Below are 24,900 nucleotides of genomic sequence, written 5' to 3' on the forward strand. Positions count from 1 at the left end.
AGAATGGAGATATGATGTCTCTGGTTTAGATGTCTGAAGAAATCTAGACAATAAGGTGGAAATCTGCATGCAACTCTTCTTTGCCTACATGCAGCCTAAGAAGCCAAGGGTATTGACTAGTACCTGCCCTTGAATGACTTTAGTGGAGTTTAATAGTTAAAAGTAAAAACAAATAACCCCACAGCAAAACAACAACAAAAATTAAGCAGGAATTTGGCAGTGAAAATATTAATAAGTGTCATTCACCAGTGAAATGTATTTTAGTTGAACTTGAGTGTTTACTCTATGCAAATAGTGATGCTGTTGCCTTAGAATATGAGCAGCAATGAAAAAACAGTTTATTAATAAATGAACTCCAAGGGTGCATCAGAGTGTTGACAATAAGGTACAGACACTGAGGCTTTCCAGAAAGAGTTATTTCACTGTGGAAAGGAAGATTTGCACAGGAATATGCATTGTGGGAAACATCTTAATTTTGCATAAGAGGACAAGTAGGATTTATATCCAAGTACTACACAAACAAGAAGCCAACAGTTAAATAATTTGGGAATGCAGAAAGGGATTTTATCTGTGCAAGAAATAGGACATTTTGATCCCGTTTCCAAAAATTTCTGCAGGCTGTGCTTGCAAAGACTGTTAGTAGGTGTTCTTTATTCAGCATTTTCTCTCTTAATTTTAATTTTCTGTTACCTAAGAGATCCAAACTTTCTTACTCTCTTCAGTTGAAATATAACTGCAAAAATGAGCAAGAAGGTGAAACTACAGATTTTCCTCCTGTAGAATATTAAGGATATCTAATGAATAATGGACTGATCAAATGGGCAGATGAATGCCAAGGGCTGCTCAACTAACAGCTCCACAATGCACAGAAGTGAAGCTGCACTTTAGATTTAGTTTGCAGCATTGGACCAAATATTACTTTAAGATAAGTCATACTTCATTTCCCTCACATTTTATGCAATTCTCTCTGCAGAAACAGAAAATAAAACCCCAGAACAGCCATTTGCAAAGCACTGAGTTCACAAAATATGCTTTTCGAAAGTCCATCTCATATATTAATGAGTTTTAAATGGTTTAATTTTCAGCAAGAAAATATTTGTAACTCCTCAAACCATATTACATAAATATATTACAATGTCAGGTGCTCTGTTTAATATTTCTAACAATACTCATCAAATAAATATTATTATCTTCCAAATACAAGTAATCTTGCTTTCTTGTAGATAGAAAAGTTTTTGTTTAAATTATTTAGTTTCCACCTAAACTGAAAGATTATGATCTATTAGCATGATCTACATAGCTCCAGAAAGCTTTTGCACTGATGAATGGGGCAGACACTTTAAAAGAGATGATAACTCTAGTAAAAATGAACAATGTAGATGCTAGACTGCCTAATGGGCTAGGCATACTATTTGTTGGTATCCTTGGAAAGGTTGTGTACCTGAAATACGTCCAAGAACCTTTGTGAGTTTTGTCCACAGTTGCAGCAGAATGCATTTTCAATGAAAGCTCCATCCATCTTCCACTACCCACCAGGAAATGCAGGTTGCAATGGTAGAAAAGCTAGTCTGTACACCACCTTTTAGCAAGATGCAGAAACAGAATATTAAGTTGCTCATACTACCACAGAATCATAGAATGTCTCAGGTTGGAAAGGGCCCATAAGGAACATTGAGTCCAGCTTCCTGCTTCAGGACGATATGCGTACCATATGGATATGAAAATTCCATAATATTGTCATAGTGTGCTTTCAGTAGGGTTAGGCCAAGCAAATGTCCAATGGTAAACAACAGTAAACCAAAAAATTCCAATTTTACTATTTGAACAACAAGGTCTACTGCAAGTCTTTGACATTCTTGATTCTAAGGTTGTTGTCTTTATCTCTCCATACTACTCATAACACTCTCTTCCTCCACCACGCTTTGCTGGAAAATTCTCCTTTTTCCTTTCATCCTGACTTTTTCTTCTAATTTAATTTTAATTTTCTTCTAATTCTTCTAACATTTTCTAATAAAAGGAAAGACTTCTGAGTTCAGATAAGGACTCCCCCCCTTTCTCCTTCTCCAGCTAGGTACCTATTTCAACCACCATTTTGAAGCTATTCCCAAGCAGAAATTCATACACATGAAAAAACCAAACCAACAAACTTTTTTTTTTTTCCTTATGGTGGAACAAGCAATGTATAACTCTTTATGTTACTGCCTCATATAAACCAGAAATGAAATCAAAAAGCTTTTCCATGTTATCCAAGCTTTCTGTGTGTAATGCACAGAATCACTAAATAATTTTACCTTGAAGTCATAGTTTTGTGGTTTAATCCCAGCCAGACTGTAAACTTCACACAGATGCTTGCTCAATTCCCCCACCCCCTAGCAGGATGGGGGAGAGAATTGGAAGGGTAAAAGTGAGAAAACTCATGGGTTGAGATAAAGACACTTTAATGGGCAATGCAAAAGCCATGTGCACAAGCAAAGCAAAGTAGGAATTAATTCATTTTCCCATCAGCAGGCAGGTGTTCAGCCATGTCCAGGAAAGAAGAGCTCCATCATGCATAATGGTTACTCGAGCAGACAAACACCATCACTACAAATGTACCCCCTGCCTTCTTCTTCCCCCAGCTTTATATGCTGAGCCTGACATCATATGGTATGGAATATCCCTTTGGGGTACTGTCCTGGCTGTGCTCCCTCCCAGCTTCTTGTGCACACGAACACTAGCAAAAAATGGAAAGCTGGAAAGTCCTTGATTTCTTAGCAACAGCTAAAACCATCAGTGTATTATCAACATTCTTCTTATACCAAATCTCAAACCAAAGCCAAAACATAGCAGTATTCTAGCTACTAAGAAGAAAATGAGCTCTAACCCAGCAAAAACTAGAACACATAGCTAGAAATACATATGTAAGATAAAGAAATTCTCTTAATAGAAAGTAATAGTTCAGATGAGTAGAAAAATAATCTAGAAGAAGGTTTAAAATCAGAATTAATTGAAAGGTCTGATATAAATCTGGGACAACTACAAATGGAAAACCCAATATACATATCTGAACCATTAGGAGCTCCTAAGGTCAGGTGATAGCACAAGGCAGAACAGCATGAAGTCATTCAAAATTAGTACGCACATAGAATAAGAGTCAGCAAAGAGACCCAGAGACCTAACTACGAATAAGATTAATAAAAGAGTATTTTTCCCCTTGAGTAATGTTTTTTTCAGGTCTTTTCAACTTTTTTTTTTGCTTTTTTTTTGCCTTTTTTTTTTTTTTTTTTGTCAAACTTAAGTCTCTGTGTACATGAATATACATCGGAAATACAATTTTTACAGAAACCACAACAGAACTCCCCAGAACAGCTAATCTTGATAATGGTTGAGAAAAATATCTGAATCAGAAATCATAAGTTAAATCAAGCAATGAAAATAATAATAAAAAGCTTGCTCAACACTGAGTCATTTTTACCACTTTGAGAGGTTATACTAGTTTTTTTTTAATGCATTGGCTTTGGCTGTGTCTGGCATTTGATACAAGAGGAAAAGTAATTTTTCTCTGGAACTATCTATGAGCAACCATCCCTAGAAAGCTGTTTTGCAGAATGCATTTTTGTAAATTTTTATTTTTTAAATGTATCTAGATTTTTTTAAAGTATTAAAAAAGGAAGTAAAAAAAACAAAGTAGGATATATTAAGAGAAATTAAATATCACTTGCCAAAAAAAAAAAAAAAAAAAAAAAAAAAAGCACAGTAGGTTATCAAATATAAAGAGAGATATATATAAAATTTAGGGGGTTTATATATACGTAATTAGGACATGAAAAGTACACAAAGTTCTCAGAAGGTTTAAATAAGGAAAACATCTGAAACCTGACAACCTCTGTAAATCAACTCTGTCGTTCTTGAACTGGAGTAGAAGAATGCTTCCATAGGCCATTTTAAAAACTTTGCTAACAATAAAGATCTTATGTATGTGTTTTAATCATGTAATTAAGGTTTTTAAATTGTGGTAATTCCCAGCCAATTAAAAAAAAAAAACCAAACAAAAAAGAAAAAAAACAGTAATTTTTAAATATAGAGATGTTCAAACACTGAAGAGAAGCATCATTGATCAGTATGTAAAAGTGGCAAATCAAATTCAGTTTTATGAAGTGTGCAGGGGGAGCTAAGTTATTTCCACCTCTTTGGAGAGAGATTTCACTCTGCATGAAGTGGCAAGATTGATAAAGATGTCATGCAGAAGTCTTGCTGATATGCATCCTGAAATGATGGCATGCAGGTAAAAATAACAAGCATTGTACATTCACTGCAGTGATGGCAGTAATAGCAACCCAAGCATTAAAGACATCATGAGTGACATCCATCCACCAAAATAATAGAACTGGTTTTAACGTCATAAGTCTTTAGCCAGTAATAAATCTGGAGGACTCTTTATTTGCCTTCAGGATGTACTGACTTGTTCATTTAAAATTATCTGAAAAGTTCTGAAGACTTCAAAACTTTTTAAACAAAATAAAACAAATCTTCTTATCTTTAATCTTTTATGTCAGGGAGCTGAATCATGTTAACCTTTTCAAAAGGGCTTGTTTAAAATGGGGTAGGGAACCTTCTTCCAGATTCAAATAAAAACTATTCTGAAACTTTTTGTAAAGCAAGCATGAGACACTTATTTGAGACACTCCTACATTAACCTTGAGTCTCAAGAAAAAACAAGATTTGTCTGTGATAACTTAGAAACATTAGACTGATATGGGTTGATGTGAAAATGCTGGAAAACCTGGTGTGTTCACAAAAGTCTGCAAATTATCTGTATTTTGAAATAATAATACAGAGTTCACTGAGTGCTACATAAACACATGCCCACCAAATTAAAACAGGAAAACCAAAAAAATAATCTCTATTTTACACTCATTTAAGTGGAGAAGCTTTGGCCCAGACAATGCTGATGTACATTGAGTGTTAGGGAAGCTATGGGGACTGGAAGAGTGAACTCCTGTGAATAACAAAAGGCAAGAATATTTGTGATGCCTATGTGCTAACAACTGACTGAGCAAAACCTCATCACCTACATGAAGGATAGTCCAGGACTGTGTGCAGCAGAAATTTCACTCTCAGACTGCTTCTTCAGCTGTGTGAAACTGTACTGATAAAAGGACTGCTTGGGTGGGACTTACCATCCCCACTTTATACGTCTACAGTATAGACATTTACACGAAGGCTCCTCTGATCAAGAAAAAGACAAGTCAGTACTTCTGGTCTGCAGTTCATCCTATTTTAAAGTCTTATTCAGAACATGTCAGGCCAACCCTGACTGAGAAACACACTGAACAAAAATGAAGCTTAGGATGGCCAGCTGAGTAGATGTTTCCAGTTAAGTGAATTAATTCCTCTTTCTTATCTCTTTAGCTTCAAATGACACATCCAAACTCATCTGCATGTGGTTATGTAATTGCTCAGAGAATCCCAGTCTCCTGTTCCATCTCTAATAGCTATACCCTGTAAAATGCATGTTTATGAATGCATCTGGATCCCCCTGTGAATGTTTGGTCAGTACCTTCTAAAAAGCACTCTGAACTCTAACAGGAGTCACAGTGATGTGAGCAGGAATCATGAGAAGCAATTACCCAGGTTTGGCATCTTACTCAGTAGACAAAGGGACTCCTGGCAAAAACACTTTAAAGAAACAGCTGCTTCTTATATAAAGCACAAAGAATCGTGAGGCTACAATGCAGCATAGTCTTCACACTAATAGTCCAGGATTAACTTTGCTGATATGAAATGTGACTGAAATACATATTAAATTAGGAAGTCAGAAATAGCATAGGTATGAAAATTAATCTGATTCACACATGGCTACATTTATTGAAGAAGTATTAGTTGCTACCATCAAGAAAAATCAAATAACTAAAAAGACTAAGAGACCAAATATCAATAGATGCAGCTGGCAAGAGTACAAAATTAACATAATGACTTCTAAAATACTATTATTTGTAAATCACACCTAAAAAAGCTCTAACTCCTGTTTCCCCAAGATCACTGCTGACTGTAGTGTACAGTGATCTTCAAGTCATAAACATTCATGTGCGTCACTTGGAGGAATATTTTCCAATCTATTTATAACTGATTTGTTACTCTGCCATGGTTCCTAACCCATCCATCAATATTATAAGCATCTTCCCTATGCCAATGAACTAATGAGTTCATTTTCTACCATGAAGTCACAAACCATCTTTCTACATGTCATGTCCTGTATGCATCAGACTGACACTGCCTGTAAGTGTACAGGCAGAAAAAAAAAAAAACCACAAGAAAAGTATGTTTCAATAATAAAGAAAGATTTTGAAAGTGCTGAATAGAAAATCTAACCCACTAGTACTCACCACCAAGGCTTTCGACCTGTTACTCAGAAGTTTTTCAATGTCTCTGGCTGCAATTTCCACTAGCTGACGAGGATTGTTTGCTTCCACAGTATACAAATCTCTGTTTTTCAAATAAATCTGCAAGAGGAAAAATAAATAAATAAATCAGAATGACAACAGACATTCAAAATAAGCAAAGCGACTTGACAGAACAGGCATTAAGATGTCCTTTGTTCTTCCTGGAGTGCTTCAGAAAGATTACTGCTAGGAAAATCCAGATGTGCCTTGTGAAAGAAATACTTCACCTTTTTGTCTGAGAGGTAGAAGGTGCCACTAAAAATCATTTAATAAATCTTCAAAACTGATTGTGTCTAGTGACAGACTATTCAACTGCTAAATACTCAGGAAACTGGTTCCCAGAGAACACTGAGACAAAAGTAAAATGGAGAACCTTTAAAATTACTTAAGTTAAAATCAAATAGTGATTGAATTTAATTCTTCCTTGAATGCTAAACAAGAAACCTACCATTTGAAGTAAATTGTTTAAGTTATGCTAATGTAATCACTTTAGTCCCTTAACTATTTATTCAAATTATAGTGTTAGTATTCATGAGGAAAGAAGAGGAAGACAACAAATAAAAGAAAAATAGGGGAAATGTAAAAAAAAAAGAGGAAATGGGGAAAAATGAAAGGGTAAAGAAGCTGGAAGGCAGAGGGATAGGGAACTATAATCATGTTTCTCCTCTATCATGAATAAAGGTTTTCTCTGGTGAGAAACCATTAATTGTTTTCAAAGCAGAACACATATAAAGGAGATAATTTGATTAGTTAAACTAAGCCACTACAATGAAATGCATGCAACCACAAGAAGAAGAAAAAAAGTAGCAAGAATTCCATTTGCCTATCTCTGTTCTACTAGAACTGGATAAGTAAAAAGTACGTTACTGGGGGAGCAGGGGAAAAAAAAAAAGTGGATACCTTATGGTTAGATGGGCAAATGGGGAAAACTAATTTATGCAACCAACAGATGGCCTGAGTTTACTCAAATACTCTGCCTCTCCGCAACACTGCCTGGTGGGGGCTGTGCTGTCTCCTGGGGAGTAATTCCAGGCACAGGCAGGAACAGGTCCAGCACTAATGCACTGGCTGCCATCCAGCACAAGAACTGAGAAACAGCAGACCAGACTGAGTCTACCAGCCCCGCCAGGTTTCTCGGGTGAAATCTATGGAGACCTTAAAGCAACTCACTAGAATATGTCTTCAATGCTTGTAGCAGATGGGTATTTATCACAAATAAATTTCTCACAACTACAGCTATAGCTGCAAATTTTTATCGGCCATGTCTCATAGGCTGTCACAGGTTTTCATCGCTTTCACAGCACTTATGTTTGGCTTGTTGTGTTTTTTTTTCCTTCCAAAGTACAGACTTTGCACCAGTAACTCAGTAATTGGAACATGCTCTGTATCTTCACAGAGCAGCAATTATTTTAAAAATTCAGTGCATCAGGAGCAGAAAACCACTACAAAAGAAGATAGTTTCTAACAAAGCTCGGATTACAGTTTGCATGTTTTTGAGGTGTTTGATTTTCAAAATTGCCACACAAAACACAGAAAATTTATCTCAGGTGCAACCAAAAATATTTTTGTTTGTTTGCTTGCTTGCCTTTGTGAGGGCAGGGCTTAAAAGTAGAAATGCCCTATATAAGCCAATTATTTTTTAAAATCCTACAACAGATCACTATATAATTTCCTGCATTTTTCTCTGAAACGCTTTATATTTGCACAGTCAGCAGTGGGAGCAAGATCTGAAATCAGTTTTACAGATTCAGATGGTGTGAATTAGGAATGGAAATTTCAGAGCAGCATCTAAACTGGACTGACCATCAAATCAGATTTCCTATCATTATTAAATTATTATCAAATCTAGCAAAGCAATCAATTTCCCATCAATATGAAATTATTATTATATTAAAATATAATTATTTAAATATTAACCCGGAAAGGAAGGGTAAGGAACATTCTTTAAACAAATGGCAAGAACACGCACTAAATACGGGCATCACCAGGTGATCATGTCTTATTCTTTGAAGAAAAAAGTACTGCCAGATTCTTTAAAATCCCTCATGATTGTTTGTAGTACACCTGCACCAAATGACACTGAACTTACAGAAAAGTGGTCATAAGATTTTGAAAATAGGCTAGAAAATCATAAAATAATTTGTTATTTTTTTGAGTAATAAAAATCAGTAATTTTAAAGCATTAATTTATTTTGCTTGTGAAAATGTTTGTTTTGATTTTTTATTTTTCTTCATATCTCTTTTTTCAGATTTGTTCATGCAATTGCTTTTCATTCGCTACTTAATGGTGAAAGGAATAAGAACATTCAAGTATCATCTGTTTTCATTTGGGAGTTTCAATTAGGCAAAAAAAATAATAAAATTTGGAGAAAATGGTAGCTGATTGCATAAATGCCATTTCATTGTAATTAAATTTTTCACTCAATATTATGAGCAAAGGCCACAAGCAAAGAAAATACACAGTAGGGTCACAAGCAAATATGTGCAAAAGCAATGCAGATTTGGGGCAGATGGGTGATAGGGCTGACTAAAAGACCATAATGAGCTGTATAAGGGCAAGTGCTATAGTGTTGATTCTTTGACACATTTAAGCATTTAGTGAAATACGATTTCTAACAGGCTGGGATCTAACATAGCCTCAGCAGAAGTTAAGGTCATGGCACACTGCATCCACACAACCAAGATTTTGCACACCACTGACCAAAACCAAACTATCATAATTCACTGGACTTAATTTTTCAATATAACAGCAAAGTTACAATAAGCCATACTAGTCAGGGTTCGAGAATCTTTCATCCCTATACCTAGTCTGTTCTTAGAGCAAACAGATGATCCTATAAATCCCAATGTGAAGGCCCTCAAATTTTTTCACCCCCTCTATTCCTATAGGGAAGTTGCTCCCACACCTCCAGTCTTGAATGGTTTGAAAGCTGCAGACTACCAAAGTGTGACCTAGTGGGTACATTTGCAGAAATATAAAAGATATATTTTTTCTTCTCTAGTAACAGCTGTCCTTATAGTTCAAAAGCCTGTATCATTTAAAAGGAGATCATCACCACGAGAGAAGTCCTATTAACACTTACACTTAAAACCTTTATAACAGGCATTGTGGATCCTACCATTGAGAAAGCCTGACTCTGAGGCTGGCTTCACAAGTTGTTATCTGTCAGCGATTAAACATAATATAAAACCAATTCAAACCAGCCCACCCCCCTTTGCACAAGACATTTGTGCAACATTTAGCACAAGAGCCCACATAGAGTTGAGCCAGTGACTCTTTCTCCTCTTCACTTTAGGTCAAGGTAAAGGGCTCAAAGCACCTATCTCCCCTGCTTCAACCAACAGTGGAAGATTTATCCCACAAGCTCCTAAACAAAAGGCATCAGAACTAACTCAGAATTTCTCACACTTCTTTATTTTCCTGAAGCATAAGAACTGTTTCAACTACCGAGGAACAGTGTAAGAAATATTCACAAATTATTTAAGACATGCGTACATCATTTATTTGTTGCCTCCTCCCCTTTTCTTTAATTCAGCTGTTCAGCACACCACCACATGGGGAAATGATACACACTTCAGGTTTCGGCATCTTATGATTAACTGTTTCTTCACCAAGCCTCCCACTTAGCAGTCAAACACAATTAGCAAAAGCTCATCTCAAATAGTCATAAAAGGTTCTTTCTACACCAGTGTAAAGGTGTGCTCATTTGGCTTTCAAAATGTAATTTGGCAGGTCCTGTGGCTTTTTAAGAAGAGTTATTTGAATATATTTTTTAAATTGCTTTGACTGAGGGAATGCAAGTTTCTGTCAGCTTTTATGTTGAAAACTGTTTTTAGTACTTTAATCATTAATGTTTTGCTAAAAGCTCTCCAAATTGTCAGTAAAACCCTTCCACATCTCACAGAATAAAGCCTCATTGCATGACTAAGTAAAATCTGTAAGGTCATAGCAAAAGAATACTTTAATCTTTCTCTGAAGTCAATAGCCATGCACTTCTTTATTCAAGCAAGAATGTATGAAAATTGCTTTATAAATGCTGAATATTTATCCTGGTATAATAAACAGCAAGTTTTTAGGGGAGAGAACATGATGGGGAGAGTCACAATACAATGAAACACACAAGGACAATAGCTGAATGTGGTAAAGACTAGAAAAACTGCCAGCTGTTCAGCAGAACATGACCCTCACCACTCAGGCTTCAAGGACATGTTTATAAATCTCTCACAAAGAGGCATTCTCCTTGCTTTCTATAAGATTCATGAGGGAAAGTCAAACATGTCTGTACAATTTGAGCGAGAACGAAAGATGCACTTTCACTGCATGGCTCTTGCTCATTGTGGCAGGTCTTGGGGCCTGTTGTAACACTGAATTTTTATTTAAATAGCCCTCATGCTTCATTACACTCAAAAAAAAGTTCCTGAGAGTAATAAATTATCTGTACTTTGGATCTGTCATCATGGCATTATCTACACTGACTACTCAAACAAAAAGGAATAAAAATTAGCATTTAATTGTTCTAAACTACAATAGAATTCCTTTACCTCTTTGTTTCTAGTTTGTTTGTCTGTTTGTTTTTAAAATGTCAGTCTCCTATTTTAAGAAACAACAGAGCACTTCTTCAGGTGGGAGTAACCTGGCTGACGGCCCAAACGTGGGACATAAACACAGCAATCTCTGTTCCATCACTGAATACATTCATGAACACAGAAGTAATAAGAGAGAAGATCTTCAGAAGTTCAAACCCACAATTTTAGAAGTTAACGTAAGATGCTATATCTTTTCCTACCTTTAAATATGCATTGGTGTAGAGAAACAAAAACCTATCTATACAAGGTAAATATATTGATGTTTTCATTATTTCAATACTACTTTCAAGACCACTTAGCTCAGCTACACTGATGGGACATCTCTGTCAACAATCAATGCTTTATAATCAGTCTAGACTACTTGGAAAGTATCATGATGGTAAAATCACTTGGCAAAGATACTACAAAGATACACTAAATCAATCAAAGTTTTGTGGTGGGTCTTCCTCCATCTTTTCTGAAAGTGACTGTCCCAATGTAATAAGAGTGCTTGTGAAATCATGAGCTAGGTTTTACAAGCTTATATACCAATTAACTTTTTTAATACATTTTAAAAAACTCTCAGAAAAGAGAAAACTTAAATAATAACTTTTTTTAAAATTATTCTCTTCCTGCCCTCTCCATGCTTTTGGAGAGTGCGTCCCATGGTCAATTCCCCCTGTTCCTTCCAAAAAAAGTTTTTGCTTTCTGCCATCATGGAACACTAATAGACTTCAATGACCATGACCTGCACCACTCAGAACCGTACCCCTGCCCACAGGCTTCATTTCAGCCCAGTCTTGTGCTATGGTATAGGTATGCCTGTTTCCAGCCCTACCCCCTGGATTGATCTTGGCCCTATGCCATAGTTAGCCCACCTCCTAGATGGTCCTCTCAGATGCATGTTAAAGCTTTTCTCCAGTCCTGTCACTTTTAAGGGCATTTGACCCACACTGTAGCCTTGTCTGCAACCTGTTTCTGGCCCTATCTTCTTTTGCTCCTGACTGGAGGTCCCAGTTGAATCCTGGACTTTGTTTATTGCGTATCGTGTCTGAGGCTGCTGAGAGACCCCATTACCAGCACCCAGCTGCCTTGAAATTGTGCAGCCAAAGCTAAAAACTCCCTTCTCTCCCTGATGTTAAAGCTACACAAAGGAAACTACATTATCTCAGCATTAACTGCCTGGAACTAGAATACGGAACCAGAACTGAAGAAGGCTTTTCACAGGCTTGCATGTGTCTTCATTAAATTATGCCAGATTTACTACCTGTGGCTGTGAAAGAGATAATCTGACTCTACGTTCAGAGCCAGCACTTCTGCAACAGACTCCTCATGCACCAGCAACCCCAGATGACATGGTTGCAGCACAGCATGCCGCAAATGCAAAGTAGCTTAGGCACAGAGCTGCCCAAAAGGAAAGGGCATTCAGAGCCTTGATTGCTGGGGAGCAAGAGGCAGAAATACCCAACACATTCAAGCTAACTTCAGGAGACCCACTTAGAACGCACTGCTTTGGGTGCCATTCAGCATCAAAGCTGGTTCTATGCTTTGTGTAATTTGCAGTAAGAATTAAGGAATGATTTTTGCTCTTTGCTAACAGGTGGGGATTCATATAGCTTTGTGATTTCTAAACCTGAGGCTGAGCGAGCACTCAAGTCATCTTTATAGTTACTGAAAGGAACAGGCACTTCCAGAGCTTTATTCATTCTGATACAGAGTATCTCTAGCTGCTTCTTACCTGGACAAAAGAGTTACCTTACAACTCCTGATTGAAGTAAAACCCTTGCCTAATAAACAACCATACCACAATATTACAAAGCTAATGGGATAGCTTAAGCTTTTTTCTAATTTATATATATACACTTCAACTTGGCCCAAGATGTTGGTCAGTTCTGAGCTGTCCTTGTTCTCCATTCTCCCTCTTCCCACCCAAAAAAAATCATATAGGCTGCCTTCCCCCCCAGAAAATAGTATTTCATCCTGGGAAGAAAGGAATCATCTAGCTTGAAAAAAAAGAGGTATATTTCTAACAGAAATTTTGAGTAATGTTAAATTTTCAAAACAAATATTCTGATGAAATGATACTGTTTTATCAACAATATTCAACATGTTTTACAGAATCACAAACAGTTTCAGTTTTAATAACTTTGCTTATCTAACAAAATATCAATCCAAATATTCACTAATCTATTTTTTGGCTTTATGAGTGAAGTTACATGTCAAGATCCCTTTCAAGTGAGAAAGGCAGAGAAGCAGGACTGTTTGACAGATATCCAAACATGCAAAGAGATCTTGGGAGCAGAAAAAGTCAGGAAGCAGAAATAACCACTCCAGCCCATCAGAGTGATTATTGCTGCTTTTTATTACTGTAGATAATTTCCTTTAACTCAATTTTTCATAGTCACAAGCAACTATATAATGTGCCCAAAGGCAACAAATTCTATCTTCTTACTACCATAGCCTGTTTCTAAAATTATTCTAATACTTTCTATTTCTAATACATGCCAGAGACTTTTTTTTTTTTCACACAAGACATTTCTTTGACTCACAAGTGATCCAGTGTGGAACACATTGAAAATTTCTCCTTCCTGAGAAGCATTCTGTATGTTCAAAGAAATCATTCTGAGTATTTTAAGTATCTCTTAGTCTCTGTGACATATAATGTATAAATAAGATTACAGCTGCTCCCTAGCAACTCAGATGCCTTCATTCTTGAAATTCATGGCAACAACACAAAGGAAAAAAAAACACCCCAATAGTTTACTGTAGCTATTGCTTTTCAGAATCACTTGCCTGATCAGTGACTGCTGTAAAATACTGGGATGAAAGGGGACAGGGCAGCTGACACATTGAAAAACATGACATATCATAGTAGTGATATGCACATTAGGAAAAAATAAATAATTAGAGCTACTTTCCTCCTAAGTAATACCCTCAGGTTGAATTCTGCAAGACGCTGGGAACACTTAATGCCACAGTTAACATCAGAAAGAGTATGAGAAGAATCATAGAATCAAGAATCATAGGATCATAGAATGTGTGGGGTTGGAGGGGACCTTTGAAGGTCATTTAGTCCAGCCTTCCCTGCAGTGCACACAGACCTTTTTAACTAGATCATATTGCTCAGAGCCTCATCAAGCCTGACCTGGAATGTCTCCAGGGATGAGGCCTCCACCACTTCTCTAGGTAGCCTGTTCCAGTGCTTCACTGCCCTCATTGTAAAGAACATCTGAACCTCATAAGCTTCACATGGACCCACCTCTCTAGCTTGTCCAGGTTCTTCTGGGTAACATCCTCCCCTCTGGCATGTTAATCACACCAGTCTGCTTGGTGTAATCTGCAAACTTGCTAAGGGTCCCCTCGATCCCACTGTCTGTACTGTTGATGTAGATATCGAACAGCACTGGTCCCAGTACGGACCCCTGAGGGACACCACTTGTTACCCATCTTCATCTGGACATCAAGCCATTGACCACTACTCTCTGGATATGACCAAAGTAGTGTCAGTCAGTTGTCTCACTCAGGTGCCTACTCAAAGAAAAGCAGATAACCAGGGATACCTTGTAGGATGGAATAATCTGACACTTTTGACTGTTGATAATTAACAAAGTAGTCTGGAGGACTTTAAACTTAAGAAGTAATTTTTGTAATTGTCACTTTGTATTCTAACCTTCATAAAATTAGTCCAGCTTTGTACCTCTGCTATTGTACTGACATGAAAACAGATCTAGAAGTACTCCTTTTTAAGAAAATGTATTTTAAGCCATTCAGTTTTGTTTCACAGTGATAGCAATACAGTACTGAATAACAAGACTACATTATTTATTGGTTTCACAGAAGCTTTAGCTCAGGCTTTTAACTAAGACCAGATGAGAACCCAAAACCACCATCTCATGATGATTACAACATGTACAAGTGAATCTTTTTTTGCATCAGAGGAAGAACAAGAGGATGAAAGTGTTTCATGTTTCTTCTGCATTTCTACAATACTTCGAGGTGAGCACTTCTGCAATTTTTCAAACTTACATATTCAAAGGAAATGTTGTCCTGTCTCAGCTGCTTTTAATGCACTTTAACACTGACTGACTCTGCACCCAAAAGTAATTTTAAGTCTTAGAGAATTAGCAAGTGTCTTTTTGGTGGTTTACTTACCACAGGACAAGAAAACCTATTAGCTATAATGTTCATGTTTTGTTGTTTTGTTGTGTGTTTGGTATTTTTAAGGAAAATCTTTAATTTGCTCTCAGCTTCTAAGAAAATCAGCTGAACACAAGCAGAATACAATAGATTTTATGAGTGTTAAAGCCAATGGAAAGTTAAAAATTAACCAAGAACAGTGTTTTGCTCAAAGATTATACAGATCATCAAATAGTAATTAAAATTATGGTAATATTAGGCCACCCTTCCCTTGAGCATGGGCAAGCTTTGATAACACAGTCACCTATTCTTAGAGACTTACAGCTGATTTCACTTGCTGGAAGATGAAACTCTTCAAAATGCCAGTTTATTGCTAAGGGAGCAGAGGGAGAGGAGCATCTGCAAATAATAAAGGAGGCTTCCTGTGTTTTGACAATCTCTTAATTTCTATTTGGATTACAAGAAGAACTTGCAGATGTGTCTTCAAATTTCCCAGTCTGCATTTTTAAAAGGAATTTAATTTTCCTGACATCTCAACACTGCTTAGTAATGTGTAAACTCAACAGAATTTAGTTTGGAGGATTTTATTTTTAATGCCACCATGCTTCAAGCCCTGGCATGTTTCTCTTGGGCTCATCCCTGACAGGCCCAGTTATTTCCCCTTCCCCCTTCATATCTAGTTTAAAGCCCTGTCAATGAGCCCTGCTAACCCCTGCCCCAAAAGCCTTTTCCCCCTCTGGGACAGGTGCATCCCAGCTGCCACCAGCAGGCCAGACATCTCACATAGCAGCCCATGATCAAAAAACCCAAAGCCCTGCCTATGGCACCAGTCACATAGCCATGCATTGATCTACAGGCTCCTCCTGTTTATCTCTTCATCCTTTCTTGCAACAGGTATGGAGGCAAACACTGCTTATGCTCCAGACCCCCTAACCAGCCATCCCAGGGCCCTGAAGTCTCTCTTCATTGTCTTTGGACTCCTTGTAACAATTTCATCACTGCCAATCTGAAAAAAACAGAAGTGGATAGCAGTCAGAGGGCTGCACCAGATCAAAGAATTTCCTTTCAACATCTCTAATCCGAGCCCCAGGGAGGCAGCAGACTTCCCTGTGGGATGGGTCTGGTCAACAGAGGCCCTTCTGTTCCCCTCAGAAGGGAGTCACCCACCACAATTACTCTCCTTTTCTTCTTAGTTGAAGAAGTCCTAAGGTGTGGGGGTGAGTAACAAGCCCTAGGTGATTCACTAGATGGATCTACCTCTCCATCTTCCTTTGCCTGGCCCTGAAGTTCCAAAGCCTCATACCTATGTTTCAAGGGCCACTGGGAGGGTGGGGGGGCTGTGAGGGTTTTTGCTTGCCTCTCCGAGGCGGGACCTCCCTCATTCCTCCTTGTCCTGCAAGTTTCCTCCTTCTGTCTGATGACAGGAGGGAAGGGGATCCACCACTTGTTCAAGAACTTCTTCCTTCTGCCCTTGCCTTAGGGTGTGGCTCCACCAATCTACTTCACTTTCACATTCTCTGATGCTTCTTAACCTTTCTACCTCCTCCCTCAGTTCAGCCACCTGCCTGAGCAGATCATTTACTTGCTCACACTGCACACTGGCTCCCTCCAATACAAGTGCCAGGCTCAGGCATTTGCTGCAGCTGGAGACCTGCACAGCCACATGTCAACATGAAAGCTCAGTCTGAGTTCCCAGTTTATAGCAATCAAAACATTCGAATGAAACTCAGACTTGCCAAGTCCATAGAAAAGACTTCCAGATAAATTTATATATTTTTCTCAATCATAAAACTCTCTATTACTCCAACCTTAACAAAGGTGAACGTAGTATGTTCTGGAACGTGGCCATATATCCCCTAGGTCCACCTGGTAGTTGATCAAAGAATAGCATGAGCTACAAAACTCTTTGCCTTTGTCTAAAGCATATTCAAACTGAAACCAACGTGAAAAATATATTTAAATATATATAGATACATGTTAATTTCAGTTATATGGATCACCTTAATTTTTTCAATAAATTATTCCAAATTTATATAAAGCCTTGGCTAATTCCTCCCATTAATTATTTTTTTTAAAATTATTTTGATGATTTTTTGTTTGTTTTTTTTTTTAAGAATGAGCCACATAAATATCATGCCTATCATAGAGAAAAATAGTCAGAATTAAAATGTTTACTGCTAACAAGTCTGTCAAACTGCCTTTTGTAGCAGTAATTACAGACCACCTATGACAGCAGGAAAGATTCATACAGATACATTAAGTTCAAGTAAGCTTTTGAAGCCTACCAGTGCCCAGATCCCTATGCAGGTAATGAAGAGAACAAGGCAAGTTATATTTGACAGCTTCTATAGGTAATAAGTGGCATTCCTCTATTTGTAGAGCCTCTAGAACATAAAACTATATTAGCTAAAATCTGTAATGAGTCTAACAGGAAATATAACCCCCTGGATTACTAATTCCTTCTGGCAGAAGGAAGCTTTCCTGAACATCCCTGCCCCAGGGCAGTTCAAATCAGAGACCAGTCTCTCTCACAAGTCAGTCATCTCAGTTAAACTCTAGATGCTGATCCAAGACTTGAAAAGCTAAAAGCATGGACTGGGAATCTGCTGCCAATCTGAGTGCTTCAGCAGACTCACACCATCTGTGCATTAGGCACACAGACCTCACACTGAGCAATGGATGAAATGTGCTCATGCAGAACCTCTGCTGGGTGTTCAGCAAGAAAGAGCTAATTATTATAAAACAGCATCCAAGAGATAAAATAAATAATAAAAAAAATTCTAACAGTTGCTGGTGGAGTCATTCTGTGAATGGAACTCATCACCACATATCAAATCTCTGTATGTAGCTCTATTCATTTTGGAGGAAGAAACAATATTTCTATCTCAGTATGAATAGTATTTAAAGGCCAAGTCAGTCTATATGGGTTCACCCTACAGCTCCTAGGACTGCAATAACAGCATGCATTATGAACACCATGCATGGATTGTTTTGCAGTGATGTATCAAAAAGGAAACAGATTCAGAGACTGGATTTCCTTGGAACTGTATAACTATCTGCTGTTTTGTTCAATTATGCCATTGCTTGAAAAGGTTACACAGAACAAGATGGCATTTTTTTTTTTGCTGTAGCAGTCACAGTGAAGCTTTAGTGTGTTTGTCACGTCAAACCTCTTAGCACAGACCCGTTTTCAATACAGTGTTTAGGTAAAGGAGGATTCTCTTCAGCTTGGAACAGAGAAACTTGTGCATTGCTGTGAGGTACGTTCTCTACTCTGAGGACTTCCTTTCTGTGTACTGCAGGGATCCCGCGCCCCTCTCTCCAGTCCCTAGAGGTATTTTAGGAGCTGGAAATCAGAAGCATACTTGCTGTAGTCTATTAGATTAAAAGAGCTGTCAATTAGCTTAGTCACAGGCCTGTGCTGTGAAAGGTCTATGTAAAAATGGAAGTTGAGCATACTTCCATCAAGATGGGACTACATATGTACTTAATTCTCTAGTTCAGTGGGCTCTTCACCTATTGTTTCTGTATGCTAAAGTAACTTTGTAGGTACAGAATTTGACTTTGAACTTTCTGTGCAGGTTTTCACATTTACTAAAACAAAATGCCTACTGGTAAATGAAGCTAGTGAGATCAGACACATCCTCAATATTTATTTAGCTACATGGATTTTAAAATTCTATTAAACTGCTGTCTTCTCTTTCTTGTTTTGTTTTTTTCTAAAAGTCCATTTGCTCTCTAAAAACTGCTTATTATTCACAGCAGGGCAGCTTCATAATGTTTCACAGCACAGAATGTTCATGAGTAAGACAAAGTTACATGAACCTTTTTAGGTTGAAAGGACAATTACATGACTATTTATTTTTATTTTAAAACAAAATATTTGTAACAGTAAAGAGCATATAGCTGGGTCTTTGTTGAGAGACAATTCAATAAGCACATTGTACCTCTTGTACCTTGTACAGATTTTCCTGTGTATCCTGTTTTCCTGCTTTCAAGTCTCAAGTTGCTTCATATACAACACATTCTTACAAACGTTCCCTTTTCTTTTTCTAGGGGAAAAATATATTAGATAATAGAAAGGACCCAAGAGTACCCTTTTCAGCTGAGCAACTACAGGAACAGTAAGATCAAGCTAAGGTCTCTATTTGTTGTGTAAAAATGTTTGGCTTATTTTCAAAGTACTTTTTACCTGTTTGAATTGTAAATTAAATGCTGCTAGTCATGACACTTAGCAAATGTAAATCAGTGTAATCCACCCAAGCCGGTGGAGCTCTGCCAGTTTTCAACCAGCTGACTGTTTTGGCATCTTGAATCCTAACTTTCTGCCTTGTTGAAACAATCTTTGCATTACTGTAATGAAGCTATTACATTGGTATTACATCCAAGCTGGAGTTCTCCCAGATCTTGCCTAAACTCCTAAGGAATCCTCAAAAAACAGTCTTTAAAAATGCCTTTGAAAACTATTTTTGGAAGACCATTTTAAGACCATTCCCAGATAGTATAAATAAGACTTGAATTACGCGAGAAGGAACTACACTTGAAACAGGACAGATCTTACTGATAAGAGAATTCACATTTAGATGCTACTAGCATTTGTGTTGATTCATATCACCGAAGTAGTAATTTACCACAATTCAGAAGAAGAATGATCTGGATTTAAAGCTCTAAATGGAAAAAATAAAATCAGAGCTCGATTCTTGGCTGGATCAAAATTCTCTATGTATGGCAAATAACAATTAGTGATATCAAATGTAATCATAGAATCATAGAATCCTAGGGGTTGGAAGGGACCTCGAAAGATCATCTAGTCCAACCCCCCTGCCAGAGCAGGGTCACCTAGAGTACATCACACAGGAATGCGTCCAGGCGGGTCTTGAATGTCTCCAGTGAAGAAGACTCCACAACCTCTCTGGGCAGCCTGTTCCAGTGCTCTGTCACTCTCACAGTAAAAAATTTTTTTCGGATATTCACCTTAAATCTCCTATGATCCAATTTGTATCCATTACTCCTTGTCCTATCACTGGTCATCACTGAAAAAAGCTTAACTCCATCTTCTTGACACTCACCCTTTAAGTATTTGTAAACATTGATGAGGTCACCCCTCAGTCTCCTTTTCTCCAAACTAAAGAGACCCAGCTCTCTCAGCCTTTCAGATAGGCCCATCTGTACATTAAAGGTCATGTTTCCTCTGTGCATCACAATAAAACTCAGCTCTCCTGCCTCTCCATCTCATATACATATCCACTTGTCTGTTCTTTCTACTGCATTTATAGTGGTTTGTTTGGACAAGGCTATGGATAATCATACCCTCAATGTAGAACTCCTAACTTAATGGCATCCAAGATTCATTTCAGAATTTTGCTTACTACAGGTATTATATTGGTGTCATCATTGCTACAAGAGAAGAATGTCTGTTGGCACAAACATTCATATTTTCAGAGTCACTACTGAAGTAATTCACTAAATCAGTTCCCAAATAATTTATCTTTTTAATATGATGTGGAATATTAATCAGTATATTACCATTTATCCTCATTATACAGATATTTTCAAAAGTGGAGATAAATGAACATTGCAATGGCTTACAATGGCTCTATTAAACATGAAAAAGCAAGAGGAAGGCTGGTTAATCACTAGGACAAGGTTGTCATTCCAAGTCACTGTAAGAAATTTGTCAGTGAACAAAGAAGAGGGAATCTCATTAAGCATGATTCCATTAAATTGAGTACATGTTGAACGTAAACACCTTAAATACAAAAAATGTTGTCCCTGGATTCTATGCTCACATTGCAAAATAAATCAGACTTTTACATAGCTACTGCTCTCAGCAGGTCTGTTATTCACCTAATGAGTCTCTCACTTGGTGTTTTAGAATTTCTTTATCTATTTGGAAGAAGATATTTAAGTTTTACATTCTCTCTGGTCAAAAGCTCTCCCAGTCTAAAATCAAATTATTTGAGCTTTAAGGCAGTGCTCCTATGCCTCTCCATGATGGTAAGAAGAAAATATTTCATAGTTCTCCAGAAGAGACCATTGTGTAGTATAATTGCCTGCAGCACAAAGACCCACAGACATCCAATGCACATACACACACATTTAGAACTGATGAATCCTGAGATATCTTCAACAACTTATGGAAACACCATAAACTTGCAGAGCAGCTAATTGAAAAAGCTATGTTTTTTTAAGAACTAATTCACTCCAGCTGAGAATGTAGTAATTGTGTTACTTTGAGAATTATTTTGGTCACTTTAGACTCAGTTGTATGAAACAGAGACCGTAACTTCAGCTGAATGAATGGAATTTCTTTCCCTGAGTCCAGGGAGAGGTTGACCAGGCTGTGAAATGGTTATAATCAGTTACACCTCCTTGCTTTGAGCTTCAACTTCACCACTTGGCCAAATCAAAATTGATTTTCCCTAAACAAGGAAAGACATTTCTCCTATCAAAAATCTGTCTGACCAGATACACACTGTGATAGTACTGCTGCTCACAGAAAGTCATGTCTACTGTTTTATAACAGAATCACTCTGCTCCTTAATTCTTTTATTAAGTTTTTCAAAAACATGAAGACTAACGACTTGGTCAAAATAATTCTGGAGCTAAAAGAAGCAATGAGCAGAATAAAAGCTGAAAATTCAGTCTGACTGTTAAGTATTTTTAAAGCTTCAGCAACTGAAGGCAAGTTCTGTGAGTAAGTGACAGGCATGGAAGCATGCTGTTTTTAATGTCTTGTAATCTCCATTTTTCCAAGATTGTGGTTCATGTCAAAAGAGATCTGACTAAATGCCAATAGAAAGTGAGCAGGAGAAAAAAAAAAAAAAAGGATGTCATTCAAAAATGGGAAAGTGGCAATAGCCTGTAAATGAGAAGAAAGAGGAAGAGACTGTGTGGCTCACACCTCACAGGGCTTTGTATTCTCCCTTGCAGGCAAGAGAGCTAATTAAAACCTTGTGGCTAGAGACAGACATCATGCAATTCAGGTCAAACAAATGGCTTTGATATAAAAGGGTATTTTCTATGGGAACATCCCCCTTTCATGCTTTAAATCCTAGGATTACAAGCATGTATTGATTACCTTGTGGATACCCTCTGAGATAACATTATTTGCTTCAAGTGTGCTATAAATTTTGGCTTTCAAAAAGAAACTTATTTTACAGATTAACAGGTTTGTTTCAGCATGAATGTCATTGTGGTACATACCAGCACAGCTGATAACACTGCATATTATTATACTTGCCCAGTATTTCTCATTATCAGACTGTTTTAGCAGCTTGTAAGTTTGTTGAATATTCTCTACATAAACTACCATTTTCCTCAGGGAAATAAAAAGTGACAGCATCAATCTCTTGGCTTTTCATTTTCTATTTTACTACGAGGTTTTTGCATGGAAATGGCAGGCAAAGTGGCTGAGACATTAACGCATTGTTATGCACAAGTTGGAAAACCTCTGTAACTCATTTCCTTTTGAAATACCCCATTGCCCCTGCAACGTAGATTTAAAAGTTAATACATATATTGAAAGATACACTTTTTACTCCTTGATATTTAACAAAGTTAAGCCTGAAAAGCACTTGCATGCCCCTGAAGAGACTGTATCAGCTAAATCTCTGAGAACCTACACAGGTGTATTCCAACCCAGGGAGCACCACTCCTAGAGAATGTCTCGCCTCCTCTGCAGCTAAAGCTCCGATTTGCTGTGGTCTCTCAGGAGATCTCCATACCCTGGTGGTTTAAGCAGTGGGAGAAACAGGAGATGAAAACTGAATAAAGAAAAAAGGGCAAGAGATTGGGGTATATAAGTAGGAGAGAGCAGATTGGAAAATGTCAGGCAAAGAACAAGGAGAGAAAAGACTGAAAGGGGAGGCAAAACGGAAAGAACATACAGAAGAAAACTACAGGTCCAGGACTGAGAACTAGTGATGGAGGGAAAGGTGAGAAGGGGGGAAGAAAAATTAATGTGGAAGAGAAGAAACACAACAGGAATACTGGGACAGGCTACTCACATGCACCTGGACAGAATGTTTTAGAAATTCTAAGGCAAAATGAAGAGTTCAGAGAGAGGTGCTGAACTGAAAAAAGCTGAGGATAGAGATCCTAAAATAGGGCTAAGAAGCCAATATAACAGAGAAACTGAGACAGAAACATGGAGTATCTTAAGGAGAGATGAAAGATAACATGACAGCAGGAGTGGAATGGAAAGTCCAAACGGTGGATCAGGGGTATGATGCTGAATGAGGAGATGGTGGGGAAAAAGAGACATGGCAAGTGCAGAAGAGTACAGATCACACCTAGATCAGAAAAAGGATGCTCTTCCCTCTTAGAAGAAACTCCTCACCAAAACCTGGAGAGAGACATGATGTGCAAGTCTCATTGTTCTCTGTCAGCAGATATATGTGAAATCCACCTACAAAAACTTCAGTATTTAATTTTCAGGTTTTTTTGGGTTTTCCAAGATTTAAAAGTGCATCTAAAGCATCTGCCTTAAATTGTGTTGCATTATGAATCACTCAAATATTAGGAAATGCCAGAACTAATATAACCTCTGCAACCTTCCTTTATGTTTCTCATGTATATACAGTGACACAGCCCTTCCTTCTAAAGGACAGTGATGATCAACAATCTCATCTAAACTGAAGTTTCCATAATGTAAAAGTGGACATATGTGCTGGTCATCTAGCCTGCTCTTATACTCCTTATAGTCCATAGAGAGAACATGTCCTTCTGGGTCAGGATTCACATGAGCCGTGTGGATGTCTGGGTAGAAATTAATTAAGATCAAAGGAATGCATTACAGAATCACACAGAATCACAGAATCACCAAGGCTGGAAAAGACCTTTAAGATCATCAAATCCAGCCTATGACCTAACACCACCACATCAGCTAGACCATGGCACTAAGTGCCACGTCCAGCCTTTCCTTGAACACATCCAGGGATGATTCCAATGTCTAATCACCTTCTCTGTGAGGAAGTACTTCCTAATATCCAACCTAAACCTCCCTTAGAGCAGCTTGAGTCTATGTCCTCTTGTCTTGTTGCTAGACCCCCCCCCAAAAAAAAATAAAGCCCCCCCCAAAAAAAAAAAAAAAAAAAAGAGCCCAGCCCACACCTGACTACAACCTCCCTTCAGATAATTGAAGAGAGTGATAAGGTCCCCCCTCAGTCTCCTCTTCCCCAGGCTAAACAGCCCCAGCTCCCTCAGCCTATCCATGTAAGATTTTCCCTCTAGTCCCTTCACCAGCATTGTTGCTCTCCTCTGGACCTGCTCCAGCACCTCAATATCCTTCTTGAAGTGAAGGGCCCAGAACTGTACACAGTACTCAAGGTGAGGCCTCACTAGTGCTGTGTACAGGGAGAGAATTACATCTTTACTCCTGCTGGCCACACTATTCCTGGTACAAGCCAGGATGCCACTGGCCTTCCGGGCCACCTGGTCACACTGCTGGCTCATGTTCAACTGGTTGTCAACCAGTACTCCCAGGTCCCTCTCTGCTGGGCTGCTCTCCAGCCACTCTTCTCCCAGTCTGTAGTGCTGCATGGGGTTATTGTGGCCAAAGTGCAGGACCCTGCACTTGGTCTTGTTGAATTTCATGCCTTTGGCCTCAGCCCATAGACCCAGCCTGTCCAGGTTGCCCTGTAGCTTCTTCCTACCCTCTGGCAGATCAACACTGCCCCCCAACTTGGTGTCACCTGTGAACTTACTGAGGGTGGACTCAATCCCCACATCCAGGCCATCAATAAAGATGTTGAAGAGGACTGGGCCCAGTACT

The 24,900-nt window shown here is 38.0% G+C and overlaps 1 protein-coding gene across 2 annotated transcripts in view; it reads right to left on the reverse strand.

Annotated features, from left to right (window-relative positions):
- CACNA2D1 (calcium voltage-gated channel auxiliary subunit alpha2delta 1) overlaps positions 1-24,900 on the reverse strand; it is a 394,502-nt gene that overhangs the window by 314,744 nt on the left and 54,858 nt on the right. For both annotated transcript variants that reach the window (XM_051621668.1, XM_051620850.1), the window contains exon 3: positions 6,366-6,482. In XM_051621668.1, the coding sequence (XP_051477628.1) occupies positions 6,366-6,482 (117 nt within the window). The remainder of the gene's footprint in view (positions 1-6,365; positions 6,483-24,900) is intronic.

Source organism: Apus apus, chromosome 1 (genome assembly GCF_020740795.1).
Source record: "Apus apus isolate bApuApu2 chromosome 1, bApuApu2.pri.cur, whole genome shotgun sequence".
In the NCBI taxonomy this organism is placed as follows: domain Eukaryota; kingdom Metazoa; phylum Chordata; class Aves; order Apodiformes; family Apodidae; genus Apus; species Apus apus.